Raw genomic sequence first — 14,932 nt, 5'->3', positions numbered from 1 at the left:
AACTGTAATCTTACAGAAGAGCTGGTTCACTCTTCAGGAAAGGATAACATTCTTCATCACCATCGTCAAAAGGGGTGCCGAGGAGACAATGGCAATTTGGCACCTGTAGGGTGATTTTTGCTGCCATTATCCTATACAAACCTGGCTAGATTTAGCCGTGTTACCCAGTCTGGGTCTAAAATCTATAATGGCAGGACTTGGTTCTTGTGGGAACTACAACTGCCTTGGAAAAGAGCTGGGAACTGAAAGGCTGAAGAAATGTATGTGTCTAAGTATCCAGAGGGCTAGCCAGGAAGACAGCCACACAACTCCAAAGACACATAGAAAGCTAGGCATTGTAGAGTACATGTGAAATTGTAGAGTACATGTGAGTATTTATATGCTGGGTCAGGACCGTCAAGAATCTGAGGTCAGAATGGGCAACATAGTGAGAATATAACTTAAAACAAAAGGTCTTCAGGTAAGTCTGCTGACCTCAGGACCCATTTCTCCCAGGAAAGGGGAGAAATGACTTCCATAAGTTGTTTTCTGACCTCCAATCGTGTGTGGAATTCACATACCTACACATACACTGAGAAGGGGGAACTTCCATTAAAGATATAGTAAGATACATTAAAGTGGACTTGTCTTAACCTAGATGTACATGAAGATGTGCTCAGAAAATAATATCCCAGAAACATTCAGTGATATGACTTTACTTGTACTGTTCCATCGGGCCACTTAACATCATGGTATGTCCCCACCAGAAACTGACAAACTTGTCACAAGCACACCAGCACCACCAGATATGTATATTCACAGAAATATTTGTGCTGCCCCAGAAATAAGACCCAGTCTGCCACAAGAATATACAATTGTTCCACATACATACATGCACTGCTCCAAAGCAGGCACGTAGCATCCATGTGCTCCAAATCACCACATAGATAAGCAAAGCAACAAAAAATGGACCCAATCACATACACACACTATCAGACACACAGCTTATCACTGAAAGTATCCAGACAAACTACAGATGTACTGTCACTGACAGACCCACGCAAACATGCACTTCTTTCCTCTCAGATACCAGACACAAACTGTCATAGGCAGAGTCCCACACTCAGTCACCATCTGATACACCTGGAAACAAGCCTCATCAGAAACAGACACATACACACTCAACCAGAGACACAGGGATTCAGAGAAACTGGTAGACTCAAGACTACTGTAGTCACAGGCACAGACAATACACAGGAAGCAGAAAAGTTACACGTAATCTCCCCTTTTCATTCACCATTCCTAGGTGTCTTCCTATGAGCCTGACAGGCTTTAGTGGAGGGGTAGATCTTAAGACACACACAAACAAGATAAGTAAGCATCACAGCCCCAGCCCAGAAGTTTATTTATAGTACAGTTATTGGGAATAGTCGTAGACAGAAGAGAGTGCAAATGGGACCACACAGGGTTTTCTCAAGTGATCCCTCTGTCTTAAAAGACAAATAAGGATGGTAGCTGAAGATAGGGTTAGGGCAAATTGCAAGTAAAAGCCAAGAGTAGCAAGAGGCAGGCTGAGGCCAAATGGTACAAACTTACAAAATACGCTAATACTCCCGCCCCTAAAGTCTGGTAATAACCCCAACATTTGTGCTCTAAGAATGTACCAGGTACTGTTCCCAGTAGTACATTATTGATCATACACATTCTCTGTCAATACTCACAAATCAGAGAGCATGAGGTAGCAGACATTAATGACCCTTGTAGTTGCAGATGGGACACTTGAAACTCAAGAGAACCCAAAGCCACACAGCTAGACAATGCAGGTAGATTTGAAATCAACCCTCTTGGTGTGCTCATGCTTGACCATGTATTTCAGATATCCTGCAGCCACCCACTGAGCTAGGCATACCCTCACCTGTAGGGCCACCATACACAGCCTTCTGAAAGGAACCCCACTGAGGCATGGGGGAGGGGGGATAATACTGTTCTGAGAAAACCTGAGGGCCAGCCAGCCTTCACATGCTGGGCTTTACAAACCCTAGGAGGGGTATGGACAGAGAGAGGTGTCAACAGACCTGAGGAACAAACAACAAAAAAGAATTTAGCCATTTCATCCTCCAACTTCTAAAACCAGAGCTGGGCAAGGGCCACCTCTGGTCACTGTCACTGAACTAGTGTAACTAATTATCAACTGTTTATTTCATCAGATTATCACAAGAATGAGTGAGCATTAAGGTTGAGAGTGGAAATTCAGACCCAAGTCAGTCCTGGCCTCTGGCTCACACATAGTCCTTAATTAGCCCCAGGCTCCTGAATGCAAACATGGTAGGTGGGAGGAGGGGCTTCAGTTTCAGTCCATTTGGTTCTGAAGAAGTTTTATGATTTTTAATAAACGTGTCCCACTGTGCAGCCCAGCTGGCCTGCAACTACACTCTGTAGACAAGGCCGTCCTGAAACTCAGAAAGATCCACCTGCCTCTGCCCTCCTCAGTGCTGGGATCAAATGCATGACCCAGTTGTAGAGTTATTTTGTTGTTGGTTTTGTTCTTTTAAGAAACTATCTTGGTTATGTGGCTCAGGTTAGTCTCAACCGGCTGGGCTCTAGAGAGTCTCTGCCATCAGTCTCAAGATTGCACCCAATAAGAAGTTAATTTAATAAACGGAAGATCAAAGATGAACCCCAGCTTACAGACAGCACCTACTGGAGAACAAGCAGACCTCAGGTCAAGCCAATCCTGTGCTTCCCAGAGGCCCGTCCACCCCTGTCCCACACAGAATAGAGTTGCTCAGGGAAACTGACATTTGGTTTTATTGTGCCAAGGACATTACAGATGGTGGATCTTGTCAACACCTGCAGTGCACGGGTGCCCCATCTGCTGAGGCTGTTCCCACTCCCTAAATTCAAATCTTGGGTAGTGGCCATGATTTCCGAAGACAGTCCACCTCAAGACTCCAAACAGACTAGCGGTGGTGGAAGGCAAAGCAATGCAGCAAGGTCAGGGTCTCACTGTCCAAGGCCAGTCTGCCATCTGCAACTCCTGCCACTTCCCTCTGGCTCACATCTTTGGCCCTTCCAAGGAACTAGGGGCCAAAAGACAGCAGAAATCCATCTCTTTCTTGCTCTCTATGTCCCATGGCCAGCCTGCCTAGCTCCAAACCAGAGATGCCATCCTCACAGGGCCAACGCTGCCATGTACATTGTTTTTGATTTGTTGATTTTCTGAGATAAAGTACATTTTAATCAAGAAAATTTTAACATTGAAGGCTCAGATTCTTCGGGTACTAGGAAGGAAAATTTCCCACTTCCACTTTTCCTGTCATCATTGTTGGGAAGGGGTGATAAGTTTATCTGATCTTTAAGGAAGGGCGAGCAGAAGACTTCCTTCGTCTGAATGTCTCTCTTCTGGGGCTGCCTGGCTGCCAGATGGTCTGTCTCTGTGGGCCTCTTGCCTACCTTCCGCACCCTTTCCAGAGTCCCCTGTGGAATGCTGAGATGGTGCTGTGCAGGGGGCAATAGGGCACATCAGCTGGCAGAGACCAATGGTGGTGGCAGGAATGAGATGGATGGAGCGCATGGGTGGGCCAGCCAGAGGGAAGTGGAAAAGAAGGAAAAGAGGAAACAAAGGAAGGAAGCCAAGAGGGAAGAAAGCCAAAGAAGTTTGGGTGGCATCAAAGGGCAGGAGTGGGGGATCGGGGATGGTGTCCAGTCCCTGGGTCTCCATCAACTCTTGTCTGGGGGTGGGTCTCTGTGCACTTTGTTTTTCTTCATACTGTCTAGGTATTCCTGTTGGGACACTGCCAGCACCGATGCTAGGATCTCATCATCATCCCAATCATTCAGACCTGCTGGGCAGGAGAGAGAAGAGGACAATGATGATGGGGGGGGGGGAGCGGCTCAGGCCACTTTTCCTTTTTTCTGTCTGACCCCTGGCTCTGGAAAAATCCATCGAGGTCCCAGTCACTCATTGACTCCCTCAACTCTGTGAAGCCCCACTAGACCCACTGTGGAGAAAACCTTTAGGGCCTGAAAATTTCCCTCACGTCTCTGACTTGGGAGAGATGGCCAGGGGATTCAAAAATCCTCCAGGCTCTCCCAACTTCCAGCTGGCCCATCCCCTAAGGAGGCTTACCAAAGGCAGAGGGGGACATCTGCTGGATGAGGGCCCGGCACTCCAGAGCAGGGTAGAGGGACACAAGAGGAGAGGTGGCCCGATCAGCCCCTGCTGAGAACTGACTGCTTGTACCTGAGGCAGATGAACAATCAGAGGTAGGGCCCACCAAGCAGAGCCTCTTAGCCCAAGCAGGCACCCTGAAAGCAAGTCACTGACCTGGTGCACAGGGTGAAGGAGGTTTGGCAAGAGCTAACACAGTGCCTGGGGAAGGGGGTTTAATGCCTAGCTCGGCATGCAGTTCAGGGTGCTCAGGTGACGAGGCTGAACTTCGTTGCCGTGGGGACCGACTAGTCCACTCCTCCAAGCCACTGGAGGCTGCTGCTGTGGCTGAACTGCATGTGGCACTGGCTTTCCGGGGCTGCAGTAGGGAAGGAAAAGGTGATAAGGACCTACCTCAGCTATGACCCTTCTGTGCCACAGCGTTTACGCCCTTTCCAGAGTCCTGGCTACAGCACAGCTTTAATGTAGCACAATGGACTATAGGGAAAGATTCTTAGCCACTCTCATATCCTTGCAGGCATCTGACAAAGTCCTATTCTTTTAAGAGATCCTGATCCCATACCACGACCACAGTACCCTCACCTGTCACTGAGACTCCCTTGGGAGACTCCTTCTCACTGATCTCCTCCTTCCACCCTGCTTTCTTCCTTAGATTCACTCTATAATCAGTCAAGGTGATCCTGTCAAGTCCTAACTCGAATCCTTTTTCTGTTCATAGCCCTCCCATGGTGTCTGCCTCAATCAGAGCAAAAGCAAAGTCCTCTCCAGAATTCACAAGCCACTATCCAACCTAGTCACACTATCCTGATCTTACCCACATTCTGTTCAGCTACAGACTATGCCTGAGTTAGACCAACTCTGCTGCCCTCACCTGAGGCCTTGTTCTGTCCATGTACTCAGCTAACAAATCCCCTTTCTATGGGCTTTCCTCACCTCATCTGCTGAGGCCTATCCTGATGATTTAATACTGTGACTCAGACTATCTCCACTCATTCTCACCTATCCTCTGTATCAACTGTCCAGTTTTCATCCACCATACCTCCAACTAATTTATTCATTATGAGTATTTTATTTCACTTGGGAAGACTGTGAGTAGCCTAAGGATAGGCCTTGTGGCCTTCTAGGTTCACAATGTGCCCTGCTACACTAGGACTAGGACCTCTTGTTTCCTCCCGCAGGCCTACAGTGAGTACTTGCTGAACAGGTTATTCAGATCTGGTAACCATTTAATCATTCCAAACCCCTGTGTTTCCTCAGATGCCTGCCTCCCTGCTTCCTACCCTGAAAATTCAACTAATTGGACCCCCCACCTCTCCTGGTCTTGCACAACCAGAGTCACAGGCCTCACAAACGCCATATCTGACTCAACAGACAGGATCACTGAAGATAGTGAAGGAAAGGCTTTACAACCTCAGTACAGAACATAGCATGCAAAGGGATTCCAAAAAAGCTGGTATCTTTGTAGCTATCCATTGTTCCTTTGTGCTACCAGCAGTAGTGGCTGCTCTCTTTGTTTCTTAAGAGCTGCTCTCCTTCACTCCTTAAAATCAAGTGTTGAGAGTTCCAGGGTACGATGCCAAGACTAAAGATGAGATGAGTTAGACAGGACTGGGAGCTTCCCTCTCTCCCAGGTGTCAAGATCTCTTATTTTATCCCTGTTAATTAGGGGCCAAAAGATAAGAAGTAACAGGTCTTGGTCAGGTCAATGACAGAGTCCATGACCCACCTGGCTGGGTCCCCGGACCTGGCGGGCCTGTTTCTCTTGATCCCTCAGCCACTGCAGGTAAGATTCTCGAGCCACCTGCTCCTCTATGGCCTCATTTGTGGCCTCCCAGTCTGTAGCTCGTTTCTTGTCTTCCAGCATTTGCTGTTCAATCCATGACTCTTCTGAGGTCTTTATGGCATTCTTCATCAGGGACTGCTCTGCAAACTGGCAGGGGGGAGAGGAACAGGGATGTGTGGTGATGTTCTGAACCTAGGTAAGAGCCTGAATGGGCTCAGGAAAGCAGGCCTTAGCCAAGACAACACAGAAGTTATTTTTACAAAGCATTCCTCACAGACTGTGTATAGATCCATCCATAACTGAAGAAAGCAGGCTTAGATATAAGACCTGGCATTCTGAACTCCTATGGTCAGAAATACTGGCCCAAACCCAAGACACCTCAAGTGAAGTATAAAGTCTAGAGATAAGAGGGACTTCAGTCTAGGCCTTCATTTAAAGAAGCCTTACCTAGTACTGATTCAATTTCACAATGGTGAATGAAGCATTTCTCATATATTCCCAGATAAGGCAAAGGAAAAGTACAGACATGAAGTGGAGGCAGGGGTCAAGCATATATGAGGCTGGGTATGGCTATGTGAGGGAATGAAGGGTCAGTATTGGTATCATGTGGGTGCTAGGACACTGTATGAGAGAACTTAACATCAAGCTGTAAGACACTACAGCATTATTTCTTTGGTTTCTGAGAGAGGGTCATGGCGTGGTCTGATCTTGAACTCACTATGAAGGCCAAGCTGGCCTGGAACTCATGGCATCCTTCCTGCTTCAGCCTCACAAGTACAGGCATTACAGGCATGAGCTACCACATCCAGAGATGACGCTAATGAAATAATAGAGAACAGTAAAGTACATTTCAGGGACTAAATGCAAATAGTGCTTTATAAAGTTTTGGTTAATGTTTTGTTTTTTAAAAATAATGGCTTGGTATGTAGCCCAGGTTAGGTTTGAACTCACAATTCTCTTCCTCTGCCTCAAGAATACTAAAATTACAGGCATGTACCACCATGTCCCTAGCAACATCATTTTCACATACACATATATAACATACATAAATGCATATATGCTAACCAACATAATTTTTTATCATGGAGCACACCAGAGGAAATATATGTATAAAAAGGTTAGATCAAACCAATTTAAAAATAGGGCCAGCTCAGTGATAACGAGTGAATACACAAAAACATGGGTTCAATTCCTAGTACTACAAAATGACAAAAATGAAAAGTAGGCAAGCAACCTAACTGCACAAGTAAAGTTATAGAGATGGCAAATGGACACAGGTAGAAGATACTCAGGCTGGGGACAAAGCTCAGTGGTACAGCATTAAAACAATGTCCAACACATTCAACAATCAAGTAAACTTAAAAAAAAAACACTGAGAATGGCTAAAATTTAAAAAAGTAGAAAGATGAATTGCTGGGAAAGAACTTTCATTCATTGTGATGGCGACTGGAACAAATCAGGCCACTTCATATAATAGTCCTAGCAGTTGCTTACAAATCACAGCATGATTTTATAATTCTGAAATCTTGCTTCCAGATATTAATACAACTAATCATAAAATTTAAGTTCCTACAAAAACCTGAACACTGCAGTTTACAGAGGCTTTGTTCATAACCATCAAAACCTGGAAGCAAGCAAGGATATCTTTCAAATAGGTGAATGATTAAACCAACAGTGTGCCTCCACAAATGGAACAGTGATAAGAGAATAGCTAACAAGCCATGAAAAACCATGGAAGAACCTTAATGCATATTGCTACCTGAAAGCAGCATTTTAAAAAGCCTACATACTTATGATTGCAATTACGTGACTTTCTGAAACAGGCAAAAGCAGTCAATAAAGATCAGTGGTTGCAGGAGAAAGTGGGGAGCCTCAGGGGCTGAAACTAGCTGAATGAATAGGTGCCTAAGATAGATGCACTTTATTGTTATGCATCTGTCAAAACCCAAGGAACTTTACAAAACAAAGACTAATCCTTAATGTATGCTAATCGCTTTTTAAAGATTAGTTAAGAAGTAAGGCTCCCAGTGACAAAACCACCTAAATGAGTTACAAATGTATGCAAAGACAAGCAGGTGGTGGCCTCAGGCACTTAGAAAATGAATAGAACCCGTAACACTAAATGTAAAAAGAACAGTGGATACCACCGGACTCCAGGGGGTCCAGTTAATGAGTCTGCCCCAGCTTATACACGTATATGTAAATAGCAGTCATGCAAATGACGGCTAGGTGGAGGGCAAAGTTTTCTAAACTTTAAAGTGAAAATTTACTCAGGAAAAGGGAAATTTACTCAAAAAAAAAAAAAAAAAGGCCAGAATGAGGCAAATGGTCAAGGGATTTTAACTAGAGACAGCAGCAATAACCCTAAGCTTACATTAACATAAATTCAGGGAGACAGACATAATTCACATTCCTTAAGTGTCATTTCCTTCCTAACAATACAGCAGTCAAAAGGTGGGAAACTTCCTCTGATTTACACCAGATGATCAACATCAACAGTCATGATTATATTCCTAATACATACTCTTTGACATCTCTGTGTTCTTCTGCCCAAACCCAAAATCCACGTTAAAATCACGAGAATAATGCTGAAAAAAGAATTCCTCTGCAATATTTTTGAACAGTTCTCCTTAAGATTTTTGAGGTCATCAAAACAAGAGGAAGGAATGAGGCGGCAACTTCAGGTTAATAGTAATGTATTTGTTCACACATAGTAGCAAATGTACCATGTTCACGCATGGTAGTCTCCGTGCCTGGGGATGGAAACTGTATACTGAGAAAACTATTCTGGAGGTTGGCAAGATAGCTCAGGGAGTAAGGGCGCTTGTGCCAAGCCTGGTGAACAAAGAGAACTGAGTTGTTTATAGACCTCCACATACCCCTCTCCAAAATAAATAAACATGAAATAATTTTGAACAATTAAGTCTATTAATTAGAGAAACTTTTAAACATTCAGATTTTTAAAGAAAAAGGAAATAAATAGTCAAGCTAGTTTATAGATGAATCTTAAGTGATATTAAGTAGAAAAAAATTCATTCTGGAATAGCTATATACAACACAGCTTAATTCCCATTACAGGCCATTCAAGAAAAGGCAAAACTGTGGAGAGGGTCATCAGATCATACAAAACCAGTCAAATTCTTTGGAATTTGTTAAAGTCACAAGAAGTCAAAGGGGACAATTAAATATGAGACAGAATCCTGGAAGAGAAAAGGTTCACTAAGAAGAAACTGAGGAAACATGTTTTTAATGGATCTCTACTAATTTGTTAATGACAACAAACATTATGTTCATGTTAATCATAGAGGGGCATATGGAAATGCTAATATCCTCCCAATCATTCTGCAAATCTAAACCGTTTCTAAAATTTAGTAAAAACAAAAAAATTTAAAAAGGGCCCCCTCCCAGGGTATGTTGATGTTGTTTCTTAAAATGAGGCAGGACCACCTTCTATTTGTAGGAAGTGAAACCTGAATAGAAGACTTAAAAACCCCCCGGAGGGAGTGAAGGGAAGATAGAGAATAGGGAGGAGAGGGGGTGGGGAGGAGAGGAAGTGGGGTGAGGTGTAGGGGAAAGAGCCTAGGAGGAAGGAAAGTGGGAGGATCCCAGGACATGATGAAAGGAGGGAGGATGGAGCAGGGAAGATGAGAGGAGAGAGACTGTGAGACTATGAGAATGAATGATTATCTGCCAGTGGATGCTGGACAGATGAACTGCAATCTTCTGACATCTATTAGGTCTTGGGCCTGTGGGAAGTACTTTCAGTACAGGCCCAAGCTATACAATCTGCCCATAGGGTTCATTCCAGTAAGCTGTGGGTCAGGGCTACATTCCAAGTTTGTGACCCCAATTGTAACTGCTCTGGAGTTGGAGAAGATCTGTGTGGAAGCTTGGATATCCAGTCCAAGGCCTTGCTTACTGTTTCAAATTGAGTTCTATATCCTAAATGGCCACTCTCAACAAGCATACCATGAGTGAGCCAGCTCATGGACAGGCAAATCAAAAACCACAGAATGAGTTCTGATCAAGAGTAACTCACTAATTTTATATAGAGGTGAAACTTCGGGAGAGACAATTTATGGGCTAAGGGCCAATGATCCATATCTAGCAAATACCTGGGACACAGGGACCCACTTACCCCTGGTTTAAATGATGGTAGGCCCAGCCCCACACCAATAGTGGCCTTGTTAGGATTCACCACTGAATTATAGTGGATATTCCGGTGGTAGCTGACGCGGATGGGTTCATCTTCATTTTGATGGATCCCATGGAATGTATTGATAGGTTCTGCAGGGAAAGAGAAGGAGGGAGCATCCACAGGGGGCCCGGTATGGTTGGTTCTGATGAAGAACCATTGGTCAGTCCCTCACCTACCCACTACAGAAGTACCTGTGCTATATTGATACACCTCCACAGGACGGTTGTACATCTCTGCCATAGCCTGCATCTCAATGTGGTTGCCATGGCAGTTGTTTTTCCGCTTTCGATTGATATAGGTGGTGAAGTCTTCTGTGACATAGTTGGAGAAGTAATCGGCATTCTTCATCTGTGGAACAGATTGGAAAATTAAGGTTTGTGTGCAACAGGGATCCCCCTACCCTCCTGCTGCCCCCAGGCCTCCCCTGCATCTCACCAGATAGTCCATACAATGCTTTCGAACAACTTCATGCATGTCCTGGTCTCCATACACCTGGTCAGCTGGGGATGTAGGGATAAAACAAACGAGAGGATGGGGTCAGACCTGTCACCACCAGAGCTCTGCATCACAGAGTCACAGAACATCATTAGGGAGAGGATGGGCTGAAGGACTAGGGAAAGTCCCTTTTCTACACCAAGGCCCAGAGACTTCATTTGTGTTGTAATGGAGTGGTGGTAAATAACAAGCAAGGGCTGAAAACATGCTGAACATGCACATATCAGCCAGGTGTAGTGGTACATGTTTATCATCCCAGCCCTTGGGATGTGGAAATAGGATGACCAGAAGATTATCTTCATCTATCTCCAGCTATGATGAGTTCAAGGTCAGGCTAAGCTACATGAGACCCTGTCTAAAAAAAAAAAAAAAAACAACAAGTAGCAAAGTTGAACAATCTTGAAGAGTAAAAAAGTATAGGGTATACAGGTAAGAGTAGCAGAGTCAAGGGCCAGCAAGATGATCAGTGGTGGATAAAGGCACTGGTGTTCAATCCCCAATTCCCACAGTTGAAGGAGAGATCCAAATTGCTCCCTTAAGTTATCCTGTGTGGCCAATCTCCATAACCACTAATAAAAATGAAATAACAAAAAGTTTTTAAGTTGGGCACAGTGGTGCATCCCTTTAATTCCAGCACTCTGGAGGCCAGCCTGGTTTACAAAGTGAGCTCCAGAACATCTAGGGCTAAAAAGAGAAACCCTGTCTCTGTGGGAAAAAAAGAGGGCAGTATACACCTATAATCAAGGCTGAGTCAAGAGAATTGACAAATTCAAAGCCTAGAAGATCACATGAGATCTAGTGAGACTCTGTTTCAAACCAAACCCTACATTCAATACCTACCACAACAAAAAAAAAATTAGAATCTTTTTTTTTTTTTTGAGACAGGGTCTCAGTATGTAGCTCTGACTGGTCTGGTGTATGTAGACTAGGATGGCCTTAATCTCACAGAATTCTGCCAGCCTCTGCCTTCTGAGTGATGGGATTAAAGGCATAAGCTACCATCATGATTAGAATATTTTCTTTCCTTTCCCTCAGAGATCTACCAGTCTCTGCCTCCTAGTGCTTGGGTTAAAGAGGTGCATCACCACATGTGGCTATGATTAGAATCTTAAAAACTGAAGGGAAGGAAGGAAAACACTTTAAGTTCTGCCAAATAGTAACTAGTGAGGTAAATAGCCAGAGACAAATGACTCTCTGGGTTTCCTATGCCTCCTCTGTGAAGTGGAAAACAGACAGGTGTGACCTGACAGATTTCTTGTGGACAATGTGCACAGTATGTGTAAAGTGGTAGAACCCCTCCTTCATCCAATTCAAAGGTGTACACAGACTGATTACACAAAGCCTCCACTGAAGATAAGGGGCAGCTCACACCTAAGCCCACCGGCAGCTCAGGACCTGATGTAGTAAAAGAAATTGAGTACAGTTTGCTGAGCAGGCATATAGGCTGAGGCACAGGAAGCAGGAGTCTCTTAATTAATGTGGGCTTGAAGATTAAGCAAACCTGACTTTCACTGGCTGCCTTGAAAAGGTAATTTCCCTGTGTTTCCCCAGAGATATACTGCTCTAACGGGATCCCCCTGGGGCACAGGGGCAAGGGATGCTAGGAATGGGAATGTGCCCACCAAAGCAAGCCTGCCAGTCTACTTCTCTGAAGACTTGCCAGAAGGTCTTCACTGCCCAGTGATTCCCTCCATAAGGGTTCTGTGTGATATAGCAATCAAAGGCTGCACTGAGATAGAAAGTGGGCAGCTCCAGCCTCAAGTCATCCCAGAGGTGATGATACCTGAGGGGTGGAGGAGAAGGGGCTGTGAAGGCAGGAAGGGGTAGCCCCTTCACCGATGTAAACAAGGATGTGGCTTCTGTGGCCACACTCCCCCCCCTAAGTACTTCCAGTAAGTCACATGTCCTGCATACAAGCTGGGGGTGGGATGGGGGGGGGACTGCTGCTGCCTTTCTTAGAAGCCAGGACCACAGAGGCTGCTGTGGCTGCTGGAGGAGCTATTTTTGTAGGCTCAGCTTGGAGGCAGTGCAGTCTGCAGCTGCCATAAACAGGAACTAAGATGGGAGTGAAGAGGTTAAATAGAGGTAGGCTATCAGGCTTGGTGAGCTGGGCTGAGATAATAGGAACCACGTATCTCCTACAGAAGGTAACTAACTTAGAGGCCTGGATTTCTATTTGTCAGAGCTAGGTGCCAGATTTGGGAAAGGGGGAATCCTTTATCTTGCCTTTGTCTGGTAAAAGTCCATGCCACCTCCTAAGTGTGTGGCACTGGACAAGGCCTTTCTTTCATCTCTGAGTTGAAATGCCCTCGTCCATAAAGTAGGGACAGTAACTCTTCTCCACTTAAAATGTCTTGTAATAAAGACTATAGAGAAGGGATAGAAATATATCTCTATGGGAGAATATGGCATGCTAAGTTCAATCTTCAGTATAGGGATGGGACTACAAGACATTTGTCAAGTACCTAAAGTATAAACAGTAGTCAAAAACAGGGACTCTATGTCAGGAATGCTGGCACATGTCTTTATTCCCTGCACTCAGAAGGGAGAGGCAGTGGGATTTCTGTGAGTTCAAGACTAGCCTAGTCTATATAGAGAGCTCCAGGACAGGGACAGCTAGAGCTATATAGAGACCCTGTCTCAAACACAACACAACAAACGAACAAAAACAGATACTCCATTTGTCATGAGGACAGCAACTCCTATCATACTGCTAGCCAGAGTGCTGAGAAAATTGCTTCTTAAGCCCTTCCTCATTTCTGTTGCACTTCCTCCACCAGAGGAAAGCCCCAAATGCAGAAAGGAGGGCTACCCCTCCTATTACAAGCACTGCTAGTTCTCTTTACAAAATTCAATGGTCCAAACGCTAACCTTCTGTGCCTTTGTTCAAAACTCTGACAACCAAATAAATTCCTATCAAAGTAATAATACTGACTTTTCATGTTGGGTCCTTAGGTACAGGCAAGTTATATGGTATTATAGGCTCTTCCCAGATTCTATAAAAAAAACTACCTGGCACTCATTATAAGCTGTTCCTTATTTTTTTATTATTTTTTTTAGTTTTAGACACTTGGCTGGAATAGTACTCAATATGTAGCCCAGGCTGGCCTCAACCTCACAACAATCCTCCTCCTTTACTCTCCAAGTGTAGGGGTTAGAGTTGTACAACGCCATGCCCAGCTTATACCTTAATCATTAACATGAAGTAAAATACAAATCTCAGCCGGCGGTGGTGGTATACAACATCTTTAATCCCAGCGCCTGTGTGGCAGAAGTGGGTTCAAGGCCAGGCTGGTCTATAGAGTGAGTTCTAAGACATCTAGGGCTCACAAAGAAATCCTGTCTCATAAAACCAAAATAATAATAATAGGGATCTCTAGATCAAGGAAATACAAGCAGTACTTTCCCCTCAATGTAAATAAGCATATGAATTAGCTTTTCTAAATTTCCTAGCCCTGTCACTTCAGTCCTCATGAAAACTCCTCCTCCTCCCCCCAGGTTAGCATGTCAGGGCTGGGATGCACTTCCTTTGGGGGGGGGGTGCCAAAGGTAGGAGAAAGAGTAGCCCACTGGACCCACAAATAACGGGGAATTAAACTGAAACTCCTCCTCTTGCTTACACTGCATTTGGCCATATGCAGCTGTTTTTTTCCAGGGTCCAGCTGGAAGGGGATCCCCCGCTGTATCCCACCTCAGTTCCCTTTCTAAGCAGGGCTCACAAATTCTCAGCACAACACTATCATTACTTTCACTACAGACTTTTAAAACAACTCATTTGAAACTCACCCAAGAGCAAAGTTGTATGTGCTAGGGGGTAGGGGGAGGCACTGATACAGAAGTATCACAGCTGGCTCAGGATTACATACTTCTCCCATATTTAGAGCCAAAGATAGAAAGGAGTCAATATGTGGTCCCAAGTGACATTCCCCTACCCCACCTCATGCCCCACAGTGACCTTATTTTCCTAAGGCTAGGCCTGATCTTGTCTACTTCAGTTTCCCTGCTAATCCACAAGGAATTAGTTGGAACAAGGGAAAGGCCTGGGGCAGAGCAGCGATAACAAGTATCCGGCTGCACACTTCCCTAGATTCAACATCAACCTTCCTCCCCATGCACCACACTAGTTTGCTTTCCCTGAACATACAAAGATACGAGGAAGTGCATATATGTGCCTACATACAGCCATCAGGGCCAACAAAAGACTGAAACCTCTGAGACTAAATACCCACATGACCAATTCCACAACAGAGAACCACAGCATACAGTGAATACATGCCCTTGTCACCAATCAGGAAAGACTGGACAC

The 14,932-nt window shown here is 44.7% G+C and overlaps 1 protein-coding gene across 3 annotated transcripts in view; it reads right to left on the bottom strand.

Annotated features, from left to right (window-relative positions):
- Positions 1 to 2,764: 2,764 nt before the first annotated feature.
- The window catches only part of Otud5 (OTU deubiquitinase 5), a 31,814-nt gene continuing 19,646 nt past the window's right edge, over positions 2,765 to 14,932 (bottom strand). For 2 of the 3 annotated variants that reach the window (XM_028770790.1, XM_028770791.1), the window contains 7 exons: positions 10,567 to 10,631; positions 10,323 to 10,479; positions 10,072 to 10,220; positions 5,877 to 6,080; positions 4,307 to 4,508; positions 4,109 to 4,222; positions 2,765 to 3,821 (listed from right to left, as the gene is read on the bottom strand). In XM_028770790.1, the coding sequence (XP_028626623.1) occupies positions 3,700 to 3,821; positions 4,109 to 4,222; positions 4,307 to 4,508; positions 5,877 to 6,080; positions 10,072 to 10,220; positions 10,323 to 10,479; positions 10,567 to 10,631 (1,013 nt within the window). In that variant the 3' untranslated portion in view covers positions 2,765 to 3,699. Of the gene's footprint in view, positions 3,825 to 4,108; positions 4,223 to 4,306; positions 4,509 to 5,876; positions 6,081 to 10,071; positions 10,221 to 10,322; positions 10,480 to 10,566; positions 10,632 to 14,932 lie in introns of all 3 variants that reach the window. The other variant, XM_028770789.1, reaches the window with a different exon arrangement.

The sequence above is a fragment of the Grammomys surdaster genome, unplaced genomic scaffold, assembly GCF_004785775.1.
Source record: "Grammomys surdaster isolate TR1022 unplaced genomic scaffold, NIH_TR_1.0 204, whole genome shotgun sequence".
NCBI classification, from domain to species: domain Eukaryota; kingdom Metazoa; phylum Chordata; class Mammalia; order Rodentia; family Muridae; genus Grammomys; species Grammomys surdaster.
This window is presented reverse-complemented; position numbering and strand designations above follow the sequence as displayed.